This window comes from Bacidia gigantensis (assembly GCF_019456465.1).
Source record: "Bacidia gigantensis strain McMullin 20006 chromosome Unknown contig_134, whole genome shotgun sequence".
Classification (NCBI taxonomy): domain Eukaryota; kingdom Fungi; phylum Ascomycota; class Lecanoromycetes; order Lecanorales; family Ramalinaceae; genus Bacidia; species Bacidia gigantensis.
The window spans coordinates 632,108-654,683 of record NW_025408593.1 but is presented as its reverse complement, the minus strand read 5'-3'; the positions used below and the strand labels follow the sequence as shown (position 1 = coordinate 654,683).

The 22,576-nt window shown below is 48.2% G+C and overlaps 8 protein-coding genes across 8 annotated transcripts; 4 read left to right on the top strand and 4 right to left on the bottom strand.

The window, feature by feature from the left end:
- Nucleotides 1-232: 232 nt before the first annotated feature.
- Nucleotides 233-688, bottom strand: KY384_001961 (uncharacterized protein; the record flags this gene model as incomplete). The annotated part of the gene is made up of 2 exons (XM_044810487.1): nt 233-586; nt 641-688. The coding sequence occupies 2 exons, from the start codon at nt 686-688 to the stop codon at nt 233-235; spliced, it is 402 nt and encodes a 133-aa protein (XP_044672461.1).
- A 1,728-nt stretch (nt 689-2,416) lies between these two features.
- KY384_001960 (uncharacterized protein) lies at nt 2,417-5,066 on the top strand (the record flags this gene model as incomplete). Its single annotated transcript, XM_044810486.1, has 4 exons — nt 2,417-2,423; nt 2,452-2,990; nt 3,043-4,080; nt 4,305-5,066. The coding sequence occupies 4 exons, from the start codon at nt 2,417-2,419 to the stop codon at nt 5,064-5,066; spliced, it is 2,346 nt and encodes a 781-aa protein (XP_044672460.1).
- Nucleotides 5,067-5,725: 659 nt separating this feature from the next.
- Nucleotides 5,726-6,369, top strand: KY384_001959 (uncharacterized protein; the record flags this gene model as incomplete). Its single annotated transcript, XM_044810485.1, has 2 exons — nt 5,726-5,950; nt 6,019-6,369. 2 exons carry the CDS (start codon nt 5,726-5,728, stop codon nt 6,367-6,369), a joined length of 576 nt encoding a protein of 191 aa, XP_044672459.1.
- A 297-nt stretch (nt 6,370-6,666) lies between these two features.
- Nucleotides 6,667-7,731, bottom strand: KY384_001958 (uncharacterized protein; the record flags this gene model as incomplete). Its single annotated transcript, XM_044810484.1, has 2 exons — nt 6,667-7,358; nt 7,407-7,731. The coding sequence occupies 2 exons, from the start codon at nt 7,729-7,731 to the stop codon at nt 6,667-6,669; spliced, it is 1,017 nt and encodes a 338-aa protein (XP_044672458.1).
- Nucleotides 7,732-8,018: 287 nt separating this feature from the next.
- On the bottom strand, nt 8,019-9,785 carry KY384_001957 (uncharacterized protein; the record flags this gene model as incomplete). The annotated part of the gene is made up of 2 exons (XM_044810483.1): nt 8,019-8,050; nt 8,105-9,785. The coding sequence occupies 2 exons, from the start codon at nt 9,783-9,785 to the stop codon at nt 8,019-8,021; spliced, it is 1,713 nt and encodes a 570-aa protein (XP_044672457.1).
- A 1,006-nt stretch (nt 9,786-10,791) lies between these two features.
- Nucleotides 10,792-11,654, top strand: KY384_001956 (uncharacterized protein; the record flags this gene model as incomplete). The annotated part of the gene is made up of 2 exons (XM_044810482.1): nt 10,792-10,916; nt 10,967-11,654. The coding sequence occupies 2 exons, from the start codon at nt 10,792-10,794 to the stop codon at nt 11,652-11,654; spliced, it is 813 nt and encodes a 270-aa protein (XP_044672456.1).
- Nucleotides 11,655-12,515: 861 nt separating this feature from the next.
- On the bottom strand, nt 12,516-13,735 carry FMA1 (Methionine aminopeptidase 1; the record flags this gene model as incomplete). The annotated part of the gene is made up of 3 exons (XM_044810481.1): nt 12,516-13,196; nt 13,253-13,511; nt 13,707-13,735. The coding sequence occupies 3 exons, from the start codon at nt 13,733-13,735 to the stop codon at nt 12,516-12,518; spliced, it is 969 nt and encodes a 322-aa protein (XP_044672455.1).
- Nucleotides 13,736-19,526: 5,791 nt separating this feature from the next.
- KY384_001954 (uncharacterized protein) lies at nt 19,527-21,029 on the top strand (the record flags this gene model as incomplete). The annotated part of the gene is made up of 1 exon (XM_044810480.1): nt 19,527-21,029. The coding sequence occupies one exon, from the start codon at nt 19,527-19,529 to the stop codon at nt 21,027-21,029; it is 1,503 nt and encodes a 500-aa protein (XP_044672454.1).
- Nucleotides 21,030-22,576: the final 1,547 nt, after the last annotated feature.

Below are 22,576 nucleotides of genomic sequence, written 5' to 3'. Positions count from 1 at the left end.
TTAAAGAATCAGCTCGCACGGACATCGCATTTGAGGAGACCACTGATCTGATTTTGAACAGCTTCTGTCTCCCGCAAGAGACCCTTATCAACTGCCTGCCTCTTCAAGCGCCCTACGCCTTCCCGTACCCAGTCAACTCTTGTGTCTTTAAAAGCTCTCGCTCTTGCTTGTATGTAGTTATAGTAATGACGGATGTTTGTGCCTTGTACCTGCACTAAAAAAGGCGAACTTGTCAGCCCGTTTTCCTCCTTAAAGCTCCGGCCAAAATGGCCCAATTTTCTGTGATTCTCATATACCCACGTTCTGTTGGGCCCCTAGCAGAGACCGTGCTATATTCCTTGAACGTACCATCTGAGAAATTACTTATAGCTAGCTTGGAGGGCGAGTTAGCAAGGTGTTTGAGTGTGACGTTAGGCTCTCCTTCTCGAATCATGAGGTGAACGATGATCAATGACTTAAATACTATCGTCCATGTCGAATCTCGAAGTCGATGATGTAGCACTCGAAAGATCTCTGCGACTCCGGCGTCCCCGGCGTGAGTCGCGACCAATATGTGTTCGACATACTTTGCCTTCGGTGGCGCAAGCTGTCAAATTGTCAGAATAGCTCACACAGCCAGAGCGTTCGCGAAACCTCTCACCTTGATCTTTGTGCCGCCTTTTACAGATTTCTCGAAAGACCCGGACATCTCTTGATAAACAGATATACTGCGTAGCGCAGTGAAATCACTCTACGGCAGCTAGGATGTGATAGATAGCTCAAACTCCGTTTCTCCGACCCATGCACGTACGCAGTCACAGGCTTGGTCTCATTTTGCGGCTCCAATGGCTCTCGGTGTAGATTTTGAAGCTACCAGTCTCGGCGGCGATGCGACATGAGGCGATCAGAAACTATGTGTTAATTGCACATATGGAGCATAACGACCAAAGACTTAGAGGGAAGGGCAATTTGGCTACATATGTATCGCGATGTGCTTCAAGAGATACGGATAGTTTAGATGGTAGAAGGCATCCGCTACGACGCTTTCCATTTGGGGGACGTCACATCCCGTAGGGCTGGATCATCTGTCAGCCATAGTGTCCAGATTTAGCGAAACGAGTTTCTATTATGCTACATATCTGAGAGCACTAACGCAGCCCACTTTTTTATGAATTATGGAGTCGTACATGAAAGTAGTGCACACACAAAGACCGTCAAAACAGATTGTATACTTTGTGTGCAATTAAAATAGGGTATTGCTAGGTCTTCTCGCTCTCCTAGGCCGTTAGATAGCTCTGGTCCTCCTCACAGATGCCTTTCCTGTCTAGGCCGTGTGATAACGGATGTGTTTGTGCCAACTCTGCAACCACGATATCATTGGTATCCTCCAGGAATTCTCGCAGGTCAATACATGAATAGCATCTGTGCAATGCTAGGAGAAAACAAGGGCCTTGCCAGCGACATCAGTTGATTGAAGACTACCTTCCAAGATTGATGATCAGAGATGCCTTCATCGCGTCTGTTGATGTAACAAGAAGTGTGTGCCAAACGCCGATCTCAGGCTGCCCTTCCTTCACCTTGGATAAAGCCACTTGAGCCCGGCAAAGGGAGAGCTGTCCAGATTCGGGAGGGTCAGCTATCATATATAACACTCTAGGCTTTCATCATCTGCTGTGAGTCAGTGACACATCGATGAGGATCGGATTCCAAAGGGGGCCGCACATGTTCAAAACTTGGAAGGATGAGGCTCTCTGGTGCTGCAGCGGCCGATCTTAAGCCTGGGTCTGGCGCTAGTCCACAATGAGGCTCTCTAGATAAGCTTTCGGGTCATACCGCAATCTTAAACCCAAAAATCCATTGCAGTTCGCAACTTCGCGTCGCCTCGGTTACCTTCTGTTTTTCGCAAAGGACTCCTACAAGTTTTCATGCTTCTTCCAAAACGTTGGAGAGTCGACTATAATCGAAGATCTTCCTACCTTCACCCAAGGCATACAGGGAAGAGACGCCTATTCGTTCAATCGCGCCTCCCTTCATTGCATCAAGACCGCATTACTGGGCCAAATTGCTGTACTCGATATCTATCTTGCTCCCAAGTCATACGCAGTACTGCGACCTCGAAATCCAATGATATTGTACTCGCGACCTTTAAGAAAAGTCGTACGTAAAATCCTCTTTGAACACCTTGATACTTTATCACTTGCTGAGACAATCATACGCCACAAGTTGAAAGCACTAAGTTCACTGTTACTCCCTTTCCGTTGATCAATCATGCCTTTTCGATTCATTCAGGAGAAAATCCTGTTTTGGTAAATCTCTTTGGCTACATTGGCGAACGATCAGATTTATCCAAAAGTTTGTCTTTCGTTTCTCTTCTGGATGCTTCCCAAACATATCAAATTCAACTGGTCTCTACGCCTACACAGAGTGATGCGTTAGAATGGGAAGTACATGAGCGCCTAAGATCCATCAGAGCCGGTACTCCGGTACTTGTGCGGGGAAAGATCAAAGCAAGAAAGCAACGGTCAAGCAAAGGGACTGAGATTGGTTCTGCAAATGAATTCAAGATTCAAGCTTCCTTAAACATTCTAGAAGTATCTATTACTGGCCCACAATGTACAGTGGAAAGTCTCAATGATCTTCCCACAGATATTGTTTTGAAGGAGGATACAATTTTTGCACCAGATCAACGCTACCTCCAGCTTCGCAATGACGCTAGTCTCCGCAAAGCATTGTCTCTGCGATCGGCCATCCAAGACCAATGTAGAAAGTTTTTGTCTACCATGAGAATGATGACGGAAATTGAGACCCCTTTGCTATTCAAGTCAACGTCAGAAGGTGCTCGAGAATTCCTGGTTCCGACGCGACGAAAGGGCTATGCGTACGCTCTTCCTCAGAGTCCTCAGCAATTCAAACAGATCTTGATGTCCAGTGGTATTGGGGGTTATTTTCAATTTGCCAAATGCTTTCGAGATGAGGACTTACGTGCAGATCGACAGCCAGAGTTTTCACAGGTGAGTTGCTGCAGCCTATAGAGCTCGTTGAGACTGATTGATTCCAATCTAGCTAGATTTAGAGCTAGCCTTTGCGGGTAGCGAAGACATCATTTGCCTTGTGGAACAAATGCTTGCTGATTTGTGGACTTATCTTGATATCGGAGGATCCACCAAGAGGCTCTCACTGCCACTCCAGCGGTTGTCTTACGCGGATGCTATGCTGCAATACGGATCTGACAAACCTGATCTACGCATCCCCATCAAGCCCTTCACCTCCGTGGGTCATCTAATTCCGGCGGATCTTACAAGTAAGATCAGCCCATTAGCTGACCCTGTGGTCGAAGCTATGATTGTACCATTGCAATGCTCTGCCAAGCAAGCAATAAATCTCACTGGGGAGTATCTTGATTCGCCCGGAGGAAAACAATTCATGAACAATCCTGCCGGAGCGCCAGGAATCTTCGTGTATGACTCTCAGAAGCCTTTACATGGGCTTTCAGCCTTAGGCTTTGAAGCGGCGGAGAGCTTTGAACGCGAATTCGAGTTAGAAGATGGACAATTGATCATCTTGCAAGCTAGAAAACGTGAAAACCTGACGGGCAGCTCCACCGCTTTAGGCAACTTGCGTATGAGTATATTCAGCACAGCAGTGCGCCAGAATTATCTTCCTAGCCTCGATTGGAACGACTTGAGAGCCCTTTGGGTCACAGACTTTCCTCTCTTCTCGCCGTGTGACCCAATGGAGCCAGGACAAGGTGGCCACGCTGGTTTCGCATCAACCCACCATCCTTTCACATCACCGAAGACACCTGAGGATGTTGATCTCTTGTTGTCAGACCCTGGGAAAGTTACAGGCGATCATTACGATCTTGTAATCAATGGAGAAGAGATCGCAGGGGGCTCTAGGCGTATACATCAAGCAGCAATGCAGGAATTTGTATTCCGCGAGATCCTGAAGATGGATGAGCCTAAAGTGGAAGAATTTCGACATCTGCTCGAGGCACTACGCGCTGGATGTCCGCCCCATGCTGGCATTGCTTTCGGATTCGACAGGCTCGTTGCTATGCTCGTGAGCAGTAAGCTAGAGAAGCATTTGACGATGAGAGATGTTATCGCGTTCCCCAAAAGTGGGAAAGGCGAGGACCAGACAGTGAACAGCCCTGGTTTATTGACTGACGAAAGTCTTGAGACGTACCATCTCGGGTTGCGGGACTGATGGTGGTTGTACATACACGAGTTCCACTCTAGGCTGTAAATAGTAATTCTTTTATGGAAACGAGAGTGCACTCCATTCAAGCCTCCCTCATGAAAATTGCCCCGCCACCTGCATAGAAAAAGGCAGCTGTAGAGATGGCGCCTACGATACCTTCTCCTCGTTTGAAGATCAAACCAGAGCCTCTGATCACCTCGTCCTTTGCGCCGTTTGGCACAGTCATAAGTGCCCCGCTCCCCGCATCCAGGACGACTCTGCCCTATCCTCCTCCGCAGTCCTCCCAAGTCGCAAATCAGAACACCGCTCTCAAGTACCCTGATATTTCTCCGCTATCATCAGCGTACCGCCTTTCTCCATCGGGTACACCAGCAACCCCTCATGTCTCATTATTTTCATGTTTCCCTCGCAGACTGCGAGCCTCGCCCGGCTCGTCTTCAAGCGGCCTCTTCGATGTCAAGAGCCTAGAGAGGCACCCATACACAACTCAGACTTTCGTACCGCTATCTTCGTCTGAGGTAGACAGCAGAAGAAGACCCAATTACCTTGTCATCGTTGCACCAACCCTACCAACTCCCCCCACTACGGCGGGTCTGACACCTTACTTCTCGCAAATCGCAACTGCTACCGGAGGTGGACCACCAGATCTAGACAACATCAAAGCATTTGTAGCTGACGGAGGCACCGCGGTCACGTATGGACTCGGGGTCTGGCATGCACCTATGGCTGTGGTCGGGGAGGGAAGAATTGACTTTGTGGTCACGCAGTGGATGAGCGGACGGGAAGGGGAGGACTGTCAAGAAGTAGACTTGGCTGGTTTGGATGGTCAGGGAATCGAGTTGGTCATAGACTCAGAGATTACTGTGGAAAAAGCAAAATTATGAGTCGGGACAAGACGAAATGGGCCTGCAGTCTATGAACATATCACGCACTTCGGCATTGCTTGAAGGCTCCTCATGATCATGACGTCGTCCTTCTCTGAGGTCAATCGAATAGTGATAGCTTGACTAGACAACCACATCACATTTGTTATACTCTATCCAAGCCAAGAACAGACTGCTTGCTAATTCATCAAGATTGACGAGTGAAGATGCGTGTTGGGCCTTTTGGCCTTGGCTATTCACGATCCAGAATGACCTGATAGTTGGACATTTTGACTCGCTACAGATGAGATCTATGGTGGGATACTGTTCTTGAGTTGTGGCCAACGTCCACAACAATGACGTCTTGTCTCTAACTCTCTGAAACAGCAAATATGTTTTGCTTCGACTTTGATACAATACTAACGCATTCAAGAAAGTGAGGCTTTTGGACAATTATTTGTTGTGAATGCCTTGTAAAAGGATCTGATTTCGTTATTATGTCCGAATTCGCCCCTTTTTCCAATCCGCACGTGACCGTGGACGCGTACAAAAATAGCAACTTAGCCGAGCAAGGATAAACTGCCCCTTGTGCATATTGAAGTTTAGAACAGCATATACATCTGGTTCCTCCCTTTCCTCTGAGATACTGTCCACTATACTGCTTCAGTCTCGGGAGAAGAATGTCTTCCTCACCAACACCTTCAGAGCGAGAGCGAAAAGACAAGGAAGACCGCCAGCGTGAAAAGGAAGAGCAAGCAAAGCTTCCCTACAAATGGCGGCAGCAAATCAGCGACTTAGACATTGATATACCAGTTGCCTCAAACTTGAAAGGGAAAGACTTCATAGTAGAGATTACGAAGTCGAAGTTGAAGGTTCAAGTGAAGGGGCAGGAACCCATCATCGATGTATGTTAGGAGGGACTCAACATCCCGGATTCATCTAGACCGTTTGGCTGAGTCATTTTTTCACACAGGGCCCCCTTTCCCACGAGATCAAACCCTCCGAATCGACCTGGACGTTGGAAACAGGTCCCTCTGGGAAAGAACTTTCTCTCCATCTCGACAAATCCAATAAGCAGCAATGGTGGGCTTCCGTCACAACGAACGCGCCCTACTTCCTCGACACCTCCAAGATCCAGCCCGAGAACAGCAAATTGAGCGATCTGGACGGGGAGACGAGGGGTATGGTAGAGAAAATGATGTATGATCAGCGGCAGAAGGAGGTGGGAAAACCGACGAGCGATGAGCAGAAGAAATTTGATATGTTGGAGAAATTCAAAGCACAGCATCCGGAGATGGATTTTAGTAATGCGAAGATGAGCTGATGGAGTGGATGGTGAAAATGAAAGGGCGAGGTGACAGCTGTTTGGTGAGCATTTCAGGGAGAGGAATGGGAAGCATCAGTGAGTAGTGACAGGTGATTAATTGCTTTAGCGACTGGCGTACTGCTTTCAAAGATGTAGATGCCTGACGAATGATGTGAGGCATGAATCACAATCTACCATCACGATCTCTGGCGTGTCCCTCAAGTATATGACTGGGCTTTCCAGCACAGTAATCAACTTTCTATCCCTTTCCAAGTGCTTCACTACCAGCCGTAAATAATAGACAGCTCCGAGCTGTCAGCTGTTATCTGACGTGTTACCAGTCTCATCGTCCAAAGTAAGATCGACTATCACAGAGCTTTTGGCAATTACATCTCCCTGCTGCGTAGAGCAGTTCATGGGGCTGAAGCTTGTCCCGCCTTGAACCAGAGGACCGACGGATCCCGGGCCAGATGTTTCTGATTTCTCCATCGAAAGTGTGTACGAATCTTCTGCGCCATTTGCCCTTTGCCGTTTGGGTCCCTTCTGCGGGCTCACGCCAGCCTGGACCTTGCGTTTTGGACTGATCTGAGGCTTTCCATTGGGCGGAATACCATGCAGGGACGAAGTCTTGACCCCGGATTGTACAAAGTTCTGCTGCTTCCTTCCAGACTTGACGTTCGAGAAACGTTGCCCAACAAGTAATTCCTTCTCAATGTCACGCGCCACTTTGATGCTGAGTTCTAATTCCAATTTTTCGAGATGTTTGCGATACAAAAGATTTTCGAGCTCAATCCGGCGTAAATACTTCTCATGAATGAAGACCATGCCGCCACCAACGACGACGAACTTCTCAAGCTTTCGATCCTTCTTCGGAAGCGTCAAAGCGTGCGCAAGTGGTTGACTTGGCGGCTGGCGTGGAAGGGTTGCCTTGATAAGTTGCTTGGTGGTTGATGCCTTTTTAGTCCGCGCGATTACCTGGCTATTCGATCGGACTCCATTAAGTGATTCTAGTTAATTCCGTAAGATATGATAGAGCAGAGAGTCAAGACCCCTACCTATCCTTTGCTTCAGCCCGTCTTCGACATGCCGCTCCCATGACTTCAAAAGTTCAGTGGCCATAACGATGTGGCCAAGGTAGTTGAATGGTTTTCCCTCCAGTTCGTGCTCCACCAACTCTGCGCCTTCAAAGACGTTTCTGCCTGATTCCCTCTGCACTGGTAAGTATGGCTTAAGGAACTCACACAGCAGCGCCACAGCCTTTGTAAATGGTTCCCTCGCCGTGTCATTCGAATCTTGTTCTTCTGATGTAGATAATGGAGCATCAGGACTACTTGCGTTGGCAGGAGGCTGCTCTGCTTTGACTGCTTGGGTAGACGCCATGTTGTACTTCGGATTGCGTTACCCAAAATCAGGACGATCGAGCCGCTGGATGTGGCTTAAACAGATTGTTGTTTCGCACAATGGGCGATTCACACTATCATCACTAAGACTGCAGCTGAATAGCGTTGAAGTCTCTTTACAGGTTCTTGTTGAAGCAAACGCGGACTTGAGTCCAATGTATGGAGGCAGACATGGTAGTGCTGAAAGGAAAATGAGGTCTAACATTCTAATATAATACCAAATATAGGGCTGAAGTGAGGACGAAGTGATCTTTGACGTCTAGTTGGTCACCTACTAAGTTTCTTTTCTCGGATGAACCCTGTGAATGATCTTAGCGTCATCGGTATAGAACGAGTGGTGAAAGAAGGCTTACAGCTACTGATCGCAGCACAAAATGCGAGGCAAAATGCGAACAAGAAACCGTCTCTCGTGGCATTGCCATAGCATTTCCTTACAATGTGTTGTAAGTCAATATCCAAAGTTTTGATGAAGTCGAGGCTTTCTCGAACGTTCTTGATGATGATATCAGTTTCTTTACCATGCTTGAGGTACTGTTGGAGCTGCAAGCGTAGAGACTGCTGAACGACAGTAGCTGCAAGAGAAACCCCCACTACGGACCCTAATGAGCGAAACAAGTAGCTGCATGCTGTCGCGATCGCTAGGTCTTCATGTGCTGCGTTGGCAATCATTCCGATGAGTGTCGTCGTCACCCCAATACCATTGCCAAACCCCGAGAATGCCAGACCTATTCCGATACCGACGAAAGAGTTGACGATCAGTCCAGAGAAGAGTAGTAGTACTAACATTGCAGCGGCCGATATCGAATAGGCGATGACCGTTAGCCAGTAGAATTTGCCAGTCTTTTGCATGGTAAGACCACCGGACAACGAACCCGTAACACTGGCTGCAATCGCCGGTAGCAGCCTTACTCCAGCCTGAGAAGCACTGAGCTTGTCCACAGCCTGGAAGAAGAGCGGAAGGTAAAAAAGTAGTGCCATCCAGGACGCAAATGCAAAGAAGTTGCAAAGATAGCATGCAATCAGACTTCTCTCGAAGATGATGCGGCGTGGAGCTATAGCGTCATCTCCAGCGAATTTGAACTCGACAAGTATGAATGAAGCGAAGAGTGGAAGAGACATGCATAAGGACGCTATCGTCAGAGGCCTCGACCAAGCATCATTGGATCCCCGGTCAAGTCCAAGCAGAAGAGCGAAGACTGCCAAAATAAGAACGAATGATCCGAGAAAATCAATACGACGCAGCTTAGTCTTCCAATCGAGGACATCTTTCTGTGGTAATTTGAGGGCCAGTGCAACGCTCACGATAGCGAGGGCACACATTGGCACTTGTGCTAGGAAAGCCCATCTCCAGCCAACGTAATCTGCAAATATACCACCAAGTGGAGCGCCACATCCAGCACCGGAAGCATAGATGATATTAATGATACCTTGCCAGGTGCCTCGCTCCCGTAAGGGAACAATGTCGCTCATGAGTATACTAACGACGGTTGTCATGCCTCCGCCTCCTACCCCCGCGAAAGCTCTCGCGGCAATTAGTTCATCCATAGTGCTCGCGAGACCACAGAAAAGACATCCGAGACCAAAGATTATGTATGCAAAGATCAGACATGTCTTCCTTCCAAAAATGTCGGACAGCTTGCCGTACAACGGCTGTATTGATGTTAAAGATAGAAAGTAAGCTGTTGATATCCACGAAGTCTTATTCAGAGCCTGCAAGTCGCTGCCAATTTTGCCATAGCAAGAGACAATGATAGTCTGATCTGCAGCTGAGAGAAAAATTCCAATGCCAACAGCGGGGACAATATATTTCAGTCGTGCTTTGACTTCGGGCACGCCCTCCGAGGGCAACTCTCCATTATTGTGCTCTTGTTGCTCCTCGTCATTGTCGGAGTCGATCCTTTCGGCTGTCGATGCAGTCGCGAGGTGTTCGTTGCTGACTGCTGATCCAGTGTTGGCTTTGATCGTAGAATGCTCGTGCTGAAGCTTAGGTTCATTAAGTAGCCGCGTAGTCTCATGCACAGCGTCTTCACGCATAGTCGGCTACAAATACCACGCTGGGGCCTTGATCGCAAAGGATTAACGGAGAAGGCACTCGTATAATGTCCTCAGCAACTCTCCATTGTATACACTCTAAAGCCTAGTATACTGCTGACATGGATCTTCATTCGTATGATAATGTCCGCAATGTCCGATATCCAGGAGCTACTACAACGCACTCTTGATTTTACGCATTTCGGAGCAGCACTGCGTAATATCCAGTCTGGCTCTCGGATATCAAAGCCGGGTACTTTGTGTGGAGATGTAGGAGTGCTAGACATCGAAACAGCAGAGAAAACGGCTTACCCTTCATCAAACTCATTACTTTGTACTCGTGAGGGCAATCGAGGTTCAATGGGTAGTTAACTTCACTGGTATGAAGGAAAACGATGCGATCGCCCCCAGAAATGCCGACTTACCCTCGCTGAATGTAGTCCATTTGCGAATATCTCATTCACATAAATATTCTGCATTACAACCGCCACTCCATTCACTAGCAAAGTACTTTAAATCCTGCAGTGCATTTATTTCCCGTGTGGATACTCTGTTTGCTTGAAGACTGTTCTGTGGTCAACAATTGCAGCATTTAAGTATTCGACACAAGGGATTGTCATCTTCGTGTGTTGTACCCTTCTTTCTCAGATTTCAATAGCAACTGATGGAAGAGATCTTGCGGAAGGCTCACCATGTATCCCTCAACAACGACAGTGTCACTGTTGGATGCCTCTCGTGACTCTACGTTCCTCAGCACAATAAGCATGATCATGCGCACAGCCGTGGTAATCTTTGTTGTGATTGTGTTGAGGCAAATCTATGATGCTCACGCCATGGTCAATGTCGAAGATATCTCTTTGTTCAAGCTGCGACACAATGTCATGGTGTGAATTTGTCTGGTCATATATGCAGCTCCATTGCTGCTGTTCCCTCTCCCTAACTTCTTTTAACCTAATTCTGTATACCTATCTTCAACGTACGGCTTGCCGGAGAAAACAACTGACTTGCCATGTTCAACTTTTTCGGCACCAAGCAACATGATCAGGCCACTGCCCCTCCCCAACCATTCCCTCTCCCGGATGTTCCAGATTTTGCGAGGCAAGGTATCGCTGACGAGGCTACCATTGCTCGAGAGTAAGCTACTTTAGCCTTTTTGAAAATCAAGCTTGCTGACATTCGCGTAGATTAAATGAAGGGCCACCTTTGACCATATATTCCGGCAATGATGCGGTACCAGTGACGCTTTCAGTCCGTATGGGCTTATACCACAGCCCAGAGATTCGGATTCACTTGGAACAGTATGCCCCACGCATGCCGTACACCATGCAGCTTCCCGAAGACAACAAAGAAGCACTTAAATACCTTGTTCAATGGATGCAGACCGGGAAAATTGTCATCCCAGCACTTCAAGAAGAACAGGACATCATATCTCGACAAATTTTGACCGAGGCCTGCTTCCTGCTTTGGCGTCTGTGGTGCATCTGCGAAAGCTTAGATGTGAACAAGATCAGACAGCAAATCCTTCAACAAATGACTGAATGCTTCGCCATTGCTAGGATGAGTCGCATCGCAACGCCTGTTTCTGCCGAGCTAATCATGGAAGAAACCCGGGAATACACTGATGATAAGGAGCTTGAGTGTGAGGAGCTCGATCATTGCGATTTCTGGAAGGTGTCATTGCAGGAGCTGTGTAAGGCTTTTACGACCAAACCAATAACCGACATTAAAGAGTACCGCCATTGCTTCGCAATTGCAGCATTCAACAAGGTTCTAGTGCCTGTAGTCGGTAGAATCTTGCGCATGGACAGTGGAGTCGAAGAAATCGACGAGGGTAGATGGGGGAGGGGAGATCCAATGAAGGCTCCATCTTGACATTGGTAGAAATCGATCAAAATCAAAAGCAAGAGTGTGGTATCGAAGACGACCTTGTCGAGGAGGACATCAACAATTCACACCGCTTCATCCAGCAATGAAGAAAGTGCTTAAGCCGCACGAAGTGTTGAAAAGGTCAGAGGTACTCATTGCCTACGCATGGCAAGACATTTAAAAAGAAGATTCGGATGTTCGGCCAAATGTAGGTTGTTTTTTCTTTTTCAAAATCACGCTTCACAAAGTCCAGTAAATTAGTCTTAGCGACTTGGGTATCAGAGGCAAGGAAGGCTATTCATTCCTTGAACATTGAGAGGCGTTAGAGCAATGCAGATAGAGCAATCTCAAACCAGATCTTATGGAATGTCACTTGCCGAGCCAGATTATTTGTTGGCCACTATCAAGGCTACCCAATGATGGGATGGTAAGTGACAAAAACGAAGACAAAATGCATGTCCAAAAACGTATTGGTCTTGCTGCACCTACATAAGCGATCTTTTGGGCGATTGCCGTATAAGCTGCAGCATGATTTGTAGATCGATATCATACGATTCATACTATCCCCGTTGGCTCGTAACATCAGAAATCGTTAAATCATTAGTCACATAGCAAAGATGAGGTCGACTAGTCAGCGGCACGATATCAAGCTCGTTAGTCGTGGGATTTGTAGTAGTCTGTCACAGTTTTGTGGAAGTCCTGTAGTTGATAGCGCGATCTGGATTACTGTCACACCAGGCAACAAGAGCTTCATATCTTGCGGGATCTGAGATTGATGAAGTGGAATCCATCGCAATGAGAGCCCAGGCTCATGAGCTAGGCGTACTGCTGGTCACGGTCAATCACAAGCTCAGAGATTACATGAAGTCAAGCGCTGTCTTTGGGTACACCATTCACTACAGCTTTCTTAGCTTCCGGCATTTTGACCGCGCCTCCCGGCGAGTCTTCTTTGCGAGCTGTCAATACCTCGCAGCCAGTCTCTGTTATAAGTAACGTGTGTTCAAATTGTGCGGTTCGAGAGCCATCTTGCGTGACGCTCGTCCAGTCGTCTGGCCAAGTCTTATCTTTGTATGAACCTAAGCTGATCATAGGTTCTATGGTGAAGGTCATGCCTGGCTTGGCGATCCCCACGGCCTTGTTCTTCGCATAATGTGGTACATTAGGTGCACAATGGAAGAGCATATTGACTCCATGGCCGCAGTATGTCTTGATTACACCACATTGTCTGCTCTTAGCATGCTTCTCAATGACATTTCCAGGGTCTTTGAAGGCCATGCCAGGTTTGACAATCTTGATGGCTTCATCCAAGCACTCTCTTGCTGTCTCAACTACTCGTATATTGTCTGGATTGGCTGATGCTTTTTGTCCGACATAATACGTTTCATTCAGATCGCCGTGAAAGCCTTCGTGATAGAGCGTGACGTCGAGGTTGACTATGTCCCCCTCAAGTAGCATCCTCTGGTCTGGTATGCCATGGCATATGACCTCGTTCAATGATGTGCAAACAGATTTTGGAAAGTGCACATAATTGAGGGGCGAAGGGTAAGACTGAGAAAGCGTTAATAACAACATCCTCGCACACAACACAGAATACAGTCACCTACATTTCGCTTGACGCATTCATTATGTACTACTTCATCAATGTGATCCGTTGTTACTCCAGGCTTGACCTCCAGAGCCGCAATGTCAAGCACTTCCCGCGCCAACCGACAAACTTTGCGCATGCCCTCTTGTTGCTTTTTATCAAGTATGGTGATGGTATTCCGACCAGCGAATTTATATTTGGGGTCGCCATCTTTTGACCATGGTGGATGAGGTATCGAATCGGGTACCGGTCTTCGAGGTGAAAGTGGATAGATTGGTCTGAGAGATCCAGTAAAGCTGAAGTTGGGGAATGGATTATATAGCGCGGCGGAAGAAGACTTATGGACAGCTTTGTGAACCGTCCAGCTCTTTTTGAAGCAATCTTGTGAGCAAAATGAAACTTCTTTCCCAAGTTTGAGGCATGCAGGGCACTTCAATGTGCTCGCATCGTTCTGACACTCGACGCCGACGCACTTGCCCTCTTTTTCGGTTGAGTCCTTCATTGTATTAAAGCTCAGGTAGGGGACTGTAGGTTACATGGAAGGTTCGTTGTGTACTGAGTTCTATTTGACGGACGCTAGGGTGACTCATACCGTAATATTCATATTATTACATTACTCCTGAAAATGGACGTTCTAGCATCACCTTTAAACATGTTACAAAGGCTTTGCCAGCTTTGCGAATTTCGCGTGAACTTGTGTGATTTCAAGCGACTTGACCACAGCAAGATTAAAACGCAATCTACTCTCGGTGCTGTCATTATCACTGCCACAGCAGAGAGATGTAGGTCAATATGACGAAGCAGAATGTGAACATTCGTCAACTGTTTGAGCCGGCTTCCTAGTGCTGACTGTATGAGCGGACCGGATGCACATTATCTTCTGGGTCAAACATATTCGAAATTAATCGTTTGTTGCTTTCAATCTGCTCACACAATCTGAAGTGCCCCAAGAAAAGTCGCCTCTGCTGGTTTCCCATGAAATTTTCTGTCCAAACTTATTTTCTTGATTTTAGTTACAATGACTTGCCCAAATTTCATCTACGGTTTTGTAAGTGTCGTTTGCCTGATGTAACGTAAACCAGAGAGCTTTCTTTTATTCCTCGACCAAGTGGGAAGAAAACAAATTGATACCGCACGACGGTATCCAGCAACTCAGCTAGGCCGAAGCGAGGAGCTCCTAGGTGAGGCCAAGGCTTTACGTGATTTCTTCAATGACATGGAAATCATTGTGCCACCAGAGGTCTATGTGAATGGGTCTCTAAGCATAGTAAGTATTCTCAAACGAAAAGTCTATCTTTCACGAAATATAGAGCTGTGTTTTTCTCATGAGCGGTAAGTCAACACTATTGATTGCCGCACGCCAGACCCTGTAATACCTATTGCCGAATCAGTAGTTACATGTTGAAGAGGCTTATGAAAGAGGGATCTTCAACGAGATACACAGCTTTCAAGTTGCCGTGTCGTCATGTAAAGACTGTTTTGCCAACAGTCTAAAGTTTGGACTGGCCAGTTCTACCGTTGATCAGCTCGAGGAATCAATCGGTATCAGTAATGCCAAGCGATATGTAAGGCCAACAGTGTATCAGGTCAATACAACGCCATTTCCCGCGGCTCAGAAGACAATCTATTCGCCGTTTTGCTTAATTCTGAAATGACCTTTGATGCTTACGATCAATTGACTTCCCTGACCTGGCGTATTACAACTCGGTTCATAGAGGCGACAGGATTCATGAGAGGAACACACGCTTGGTGCCCTAATTCAGGATTTGTACGATACACCACACCTACATTCAGTTATTTGGGGGAGCTATTAAAAGATGGTGAGCCCATTGGACTGAGCATGGTAGAAGTCTGTTTAGGTTGACTCGCTTGTTATTCGAAGCTGAATTGACGATGGCGGAATACTTGGGGGCAATAGGTTGCACCTACTTGAAACGGATGTCTAGGTTCTTTTTAATGGCCCGTTGAAATACTAGGTGGTGAGCATCATCGAAGTAATGTGGGAGGTACTCGAGGATGAGATGTCTTGAAATGGTATGTGAGGTCCACGCATATGACAATGCGATTGTGTTCATGATGAATCCTCTGAATGGATTTAGTCACTCTCTAATTTGAAAAAAAGAACCTCTTCAACAAAATGGCGCATGGGCTACGAACTTGAGAAGTCAGGTGCGATCGAGAAGCCTGTTGGATTGCTAAAGCTGCTGAGATTTAAATGCAGATTTTGAACACCACAAACAGTTTTCTTACCAATGCTTATCATAACCCGCTGCAGAGGTGATCTCAGTGCCGTCATTGTTTAGCTTTTCAGGGTCTCTTATGCGTAAGGCGAGGCTACGCGAGCGCAGAGTCACAGGAAAATCTACTGACTTTATGAAGATAGAATGCAGTCGCTGTCCGATCAATAACAACACTCTGAGCCATTTTTTTGAAACTTTTGGCATCGAACTTGTAACTAGCTTGCATGCCCCAAAGATACCTTTGCCCATCCGACTACTTCACAGAAGGACAATCGTCTCTCCCTAGAGTCAAGCAACGATCGGAATGATTTTAAAGTTTCTGCATTTTGTTGAAAGCCTAAGAGGCAGACATTGAGCGACAGCTTAATTCTTTCGGTGCGCAGTCGCGCAACAAAGGGCATGTCTGCAAGCTATTCTAGGCAGAGCATGAGAGCTATTACTCTCTCGAATCAGAAACGATTAGAAGGAAAGAAGAAATCGAATAGAAAATAATAAGTTTTTAGAAACATTTTTTTTCTCACTGTCGCAAAGATGACATCAATGGTGCAATTGGAGAAGGTCGTAGCAGAAAGTCGGCGCAGATGAAAGCGGTCAAGCTTCGAAAGGAACAAGTAGCAAACACATGCTCTCCAGCCATTGCATTTCGTTCTTTCCACCACACCTTACTGACACTACTACATAGCCACGACATGTCCGTGTAAAGCCTCCACTTTGAAGTCTCAACGAGATCCGACTGTGTCATTGCTTCAGAGAAGTTTGACACGACTCGATTTCCTCATTCGATGTTACATTACGTGCCATCAGTCATTTTTCGAAAGCAGGAGGTTAAGGTGATTTCTTCACCACACTAGGACCTCCTGGCCCAGAACCAGGCAGCAAAAGATTCCCGCAGACCCATGAATCGTTGTGTTGATCTCTGCCGAGCCTATCAATCAGTAAAGGGGGACGAAATCACGGATTATCGTTCATAACGTTACTTCTCATGAAAGTCTGCAACTTTTGATTTCCAACGACATCAAAGCGGATCAATGTGATACATCAACAAAGCCTCGCGGCTCACAATACAACAGCTCAATATCGGCTCGAGAAGTTTGAGCTAGCGATGTTGCAATGTTGAACAGGTAATGCGGCTATTTTCAGGATATCGAAATAAGGTAGTTCTGTGACAGCATTTTAATTTGCGAACACCTGGCCGTCTTTCCACGTCGATGCGGCTTTCGTTCGTGCATCACCCTCACTTCCAGCGCCTTCATTGTAGGTGCAACCTAGGGAATTCCCGACTTTCATTAAAACCACTAGTTTACAGGCGCTTGAGAAGAGCGATCCACAGCTGTGGTCAACTGACATGACTGCCCAGGAAGCGCGCACGCATAGGCATGCTGGGAACGAGGATGGGGAGACACATCATCATTTCGCCAATTACTGATATTTCCGCAGAGTATGTGAACCTTGAAGGTCGGGATAGAGCAATGATGGGTCAGGTACGGGTTACGGTGCAAAGAAGGTTTGAAACATTCGTGGAAGCAGCTTCTGGCGCCCGTTTTCCATGCAAGGCACAAGCGATCAATACCAAACACTGGTGAAATGTCTCCGCATAGCACCCGTCGGGGCGACTTGCATGATCGCCTGTGTTTGAGCCGCCCAAGGTTGTAAGTATAGTAGCATCACGGACAGATGCAACACGGGTGATATCTCAATAAAACGACCCATCATGCAGCTTGGAACTTGTGAAATGGCTTTGGAACTTCGTCCCTTGCAGCGGCAGGCGATTTACCCCTGGACACGTGCGTAGGTTCAATACCGCAATCCTCAAGATTGGGACGTTATTGATGAGACATCTTTCACAATTGGTGCGCCAGCCATTCTGCAGATCCTACCTCGGGTCGCTGTTGCCAATTGCCATCAGAGATGTCACAGAGATCCATGTACCAGATGCACCAGAAGCAGTGAGATACCGCCCGAATGATGAAATTGGAAGACTTGTGGAAGCCGGGATCTGCGTTCTACGTCCCTTTCAGAGCCGTACTCATTTCGGGGAATATGACCGATATCCTGAAGCTCTCTAGACTGGACGCCCTGGTGCCCCAGACAGGCACTCATAGTCCCGATTGGAACCATGGGTGGAGCTGGGCAGGTCCGTCTTTATGGCTTGCCACTAAGAGCATCGGTAGATCAGCCCGGGAACGGTGGCACCTCTGTCGAAATCATGGGACGGTCTTCAAGCCTTAGGCTCTCTTAGCCCCCGGAGCCCTCAATCTTGGGTCATGTTACGGCTGCCAACCGGGTACGCAAGCTGCACCTAATCAACAAGTCCTGCAGGACGCCAATCAGCGGCCGGAGCGATCTTCCAGCGTTGTGTGAGATCGGACCACGCTCAGGGATCTGGAAGGGACGACCTGATGTTCATCTACAACAGCTGCAGGTCATCTTGGACCAGATGATTATCATCTTATTATTCATCGAGTTGCAATCAATACATTCGGAAATCTCTCCCTATCGCAGGGGATTTTCTATGTGATTTCTTCACTCTTGGCTGATTACCGAGGCACTGGCGCTGACCTCATGCACAGCGTAGCAGTAATCACAATTCCGCCCTGCCCAAACCTAACAACTCCCTAACCTCCTACGACAGTCAATTACCCCTTAAGAGGCTTCCTTAGCTCACAGCGAAATGATCGACGCTGCTGCACGGCACACAAAGCACCGCCGCTTGAGAAGCAACGTGGCAGGCAGGCATGCAGGATAAGGTAGCCCTACCTTTGATGGGGAAGTCATCCCGAAAAGCATAATCATTCCCAAGAAAGAGCTGCCAGCTCCTCTGGTGTCTCCTGGATACGATCGGGCCTTAGGCGAAATCCTGGATACTTCTCTGTACAATTACATTTGCAGATTTTAAGCGTCTCTCTGACCTCCTGTCATCCCATCTCTCGGACGTTAGACCACAAGCAGGTCTGAATGTAACCGAAGGTGCAGACGCGTCTAATAATCGTCGCGTTTCCAGCCACAAGAAAGCTGCTAGGATCCAGCGCCATATGTGTTCCAGAAATGGCCCCCATGGGATATTATTATTGTTCGAGCCATAGCGTGCACGACCAACAGGGATACCAGCTAGCGAGGAGCATGGCTCATGATGCAACAATTCGTCAACAGTGTTCGAAGGGGCAAGATGGCATGCCGTTAGGTTGTTGTTGTCCATCTGTTAGGCTGTTTTTCTCGGCGGACGGCCATCATACCTCAGGCTTGTGAGCGATGAGTACGAAATGACAGCACAACGGCAGCCCCCAGCTCACCAGACTAGGCCAGGAGTCAGAGCTGTACCTACACCTATTCGTCACAAGATCCCACAGGATTGGTTTGACAAAGGCTGAGATATGAAAGCGGGAAACTTTATTGCCGTACTCCCCCGGCCCTTCCGTCATGGCCCACCTTCAGGGATTGGGCTCTGGGCTGCGATGGCCCTAATGTGCTCTAAATTTACTAGCAGTTTTGCATGGTTCCAGACGAGTTATTGTTTAGTTTCATGATGATTGAAAAAATTCCCCTGGTTGCAGCACGAGCTGTCACCATGAACCCTTTCTTGCAGCTTCACCGCTTGATCACCACTGGCGTTTCGTCTCACCTAAATACCTGCTCCATCCCCCCCGTCTTACACCTCCTTCTCCCAACATCTCCTACCTCTATTCGTGGCTGACTAAGAGCTGCCTGACTTGGTTGCATCGGCTCCACCGAGCATGTCACGAGCGGCGTGTACCTAATCATAATCATAACTCGCTCTCCTGTGATCCCTTTGGGATTCACAGGCCACATTTGGCTGAATAACGCTCGGTGTATGAATGTTGGGACATCATTCGTCCCACCGTAACCGCCGTCGTGGCTCTTTCCGAGTTCCACCCACCCCTGGTTACACCAGCCCTTCCCTTCGTGGGGCCTGATCCGTATATTGTCTGCGACCGGAGCCTGCCTGATCTAAGGGCCATTCTGGAGAAGCATCGTGCCTCTCAACCCCGATGTAACGAGGGCTGGTCAACACCTCAACTAATCCAGAAGACACATATGTCGCATGACCCTATCAAAGAGCGACCCTTTTCACGAGATTCGCCAGAGCCCAGAGCGACGACCAGCGTTCGGGAAGAACCTCGAAATCTCCCACCGATTCTGTCAAATGATAGGTCTGGAACTCCACAAGATGCCCATCAGAAGCTCCCCTCAGCTCACGGTGCTGTCATGCGACCAACACCTCCACCATCATCGACTCCACCTGAACAGCGAGCTGCTCGTCCCATAGGGGTCGAGAGCTTGTTAAATTCCACTTCAAGTGGCAACGTTGGCTCTGGCAGCCATCGCCAATATGTCGAGAGGGCCGATTCTCCACGAACGGTACCGTCAGTGACGTCTCAACCCGACACTCCAAGCCTTGCAGCAAGTTCAACTAGGAAAAGTTCTGTTGGTGATATTTCTTTGCCATCAATCACCCCTCCGTCGATCAGTTCATTTCCGCAGCCAGCTCGAGCCATGACGCCTCGATCGCCAACGAGTTACGGGCCGAGTCAAATCACTACCGGTATTCCAACCGCCACGATTGACGCTCGGCAATCACCCTTTGTCTCTCGAGATCACGGATCGGTAATCTTGGGACATAGCTCCTACCCTACAGCTCCAAGTGCGTTTCCTTCAAGCTATCTTTCCTCCGCCTCAGGAATGCAGTCACCCACGACGCGTCCAATCGGTCATATAGGCCAGGCATCACGAGCCCAGCCTTTTGCGGATTCTGGAAACTCAAGCGCTCACTTTTCAGCTTCGCGTAGCGTCAGTCCAACCTCACATCCACAGCGGCGATCTCCATCCGCGAATATTTCCCAGCCTGGTCAGCCTCAGTCCTTTTTTTCAGGCCCGTTCGCCTCCGCAGCGCCTGTTTTGGGAATGCCCCAACTCGGATTCGACAAGAAAGGGCCGATGGCTGGTGGACCACCAGGAAACGGTCAGTACCCAATGATGCTTGATACCGAGTCGGGCCCGATCCCAGTCCCTATCGACGTCCAAGCTGCGTCAAAGATGGCTGACGAGAAGCGGAAGCGTAATGCTACAGCCTCCCATCGATTTCGCCAACGCCGCAAAGAAAAGGAGCAGGAGACGGCGAGCAACATTGCAAGGCTAGAGGCACAGGTACGGGAGATGACGGAAGAGAGAAATTTCTACCAGCAAGAACGCGACATTCTACAAGACGTCGTCGTACGCAACCGGCTCCCTCTTCCCGCACGCCCCGCATCTCCCAGACGAAGAAGGCACGCCTCGATGGGCCTCTCAGGAGTATCTCAATATCAAGACCCTGATACGGCAGGGCGAGAAGAGGGTAGAAATCTACGGCGACGAACGAGCGCTTACGTGCCACCGCAAGGACATCTACAACATGTGGGGGAGCCTCCGCCGCCGATGCCTTCACACGATCGTATCAGCACGATGCCATCCGAGCACCTGCAGAGCCAGCAACATCGAATGCGTCCTCAAGGGTCATTTCCTCCCAGTGCACACCCTTTCGATCCCACAGCGCCACGCTGAGTCCGACTCATTGCAAATCTGAAAGGACTTGTCCACAACTCCAATAATCACACACGCACACAGGAAGTACATGGTTTCGACCGTCGAGCGCTTTAGCGAGCAAGCATGCATTCCTTTGTCATTTTATTTCCCTTTCCAGTCGCTACGAAGATACCCCACAGTTGGCATTGCTAGTCAGCGTATAAAGATGACTGTTACTGGCTTCCTAATCTGGTGTTTGGTACACATCTTTATACCCATGGAGGCTTTACTATCTCAAGTTGTTTTTTTTTTGAAATATGGAACCATGGGGCTTGTTCAGGACAGGGATGTCCTTTAGAGGTGGAATCTATCTGCATGATACAGGCGTTTACAATAGAGGAGGCATAATTGATACGACCGTGGCATGGGAATATGGTACATAGACAGACTCATACTATACATACACTGAACTAGTACATAGATTCAAAAGCTTGAGCATGACGCTCTTTCACTATCGACAATGTTCAACAATCCCATCCGACATTCTTCTTGAAATTCCCTCTTCTAAAACCCCAGTCCCAAATGGCAATTTCACACAAGTGAAAGCTTGAGTGACACTGATCCTGAAGGAATGACCCGCATGCTGTCACCTCCCTCGATGCTCTAGGCTAGCCTCACATTAGCCCCATTTTCCATGCACGGCGGCATGATCGGGCAGAAAACGGGCTTGCAGTCGTGAAGCGTTATTGGGCACAAGTTGCATATTCGCAAGTATCACACAGCCAATTGATCAATCGATCAATCGATCAATAAACCGATCTGGGACTGCTGTGACCATAAGTTCAACGTCCATCTAGATCTTTGCTCGCATGGCTCGCAAGAATGGTCCTATGAGGAGTGGTGGCGGTGACCGGCAGTGCCAAAAGCAAGCCTCTTTACCGTCGGCGGAAGACGGGCCCGTAGTCCGCCAGCAACCATTGCTTTGGGCTCGAAGGCGTTTCTTGGCTATGGCCAATCTCAAAGTAGCTCCAGTCCCCAAATTTCGATCTACTCTGGTAGTAGATGTGGTGTAACATTATTTCTGCAACGCTGCTCACGTCGATCTAAGATTTTGGGCATTTACGAGCACCAACCTCCGGGCCTGCAGGGTCCGGGGGCTTCACTGACTTGCATGCTAGCCCGCGTTAAAGTCATGCATGTCATCTCTAGGCTTGGATGCTTAGGGGAACGGCCGCCCTGGGGGGAACGTAAGCCGGAGGTACTGCGCCGTTCGGGGTTGGTTGGCGGCTCGCTTGGTTGGGAAACAGAATTCATTTGCTATTGTATGGACGACATACTCTGTATCGTCGTGACATTGCCGCCATCATTTTGTTGTTGAAGTTGGTGCGACGGTCATACCTGCCGCCATGATATAGCATCTTCAATTTCTGAGATCAAAATTATCTCGGGGTCAGGGACCAGCACTCGAACTCTTTGTGTGGATGCCCACGGCGTGAGGCTCGACATCGCCCATTATTCCTCGCTCGAACCCAGGGAACTCACACCTCTTCGCACTTCGGTGCCTGTTTCATCAGTCTTACACACCC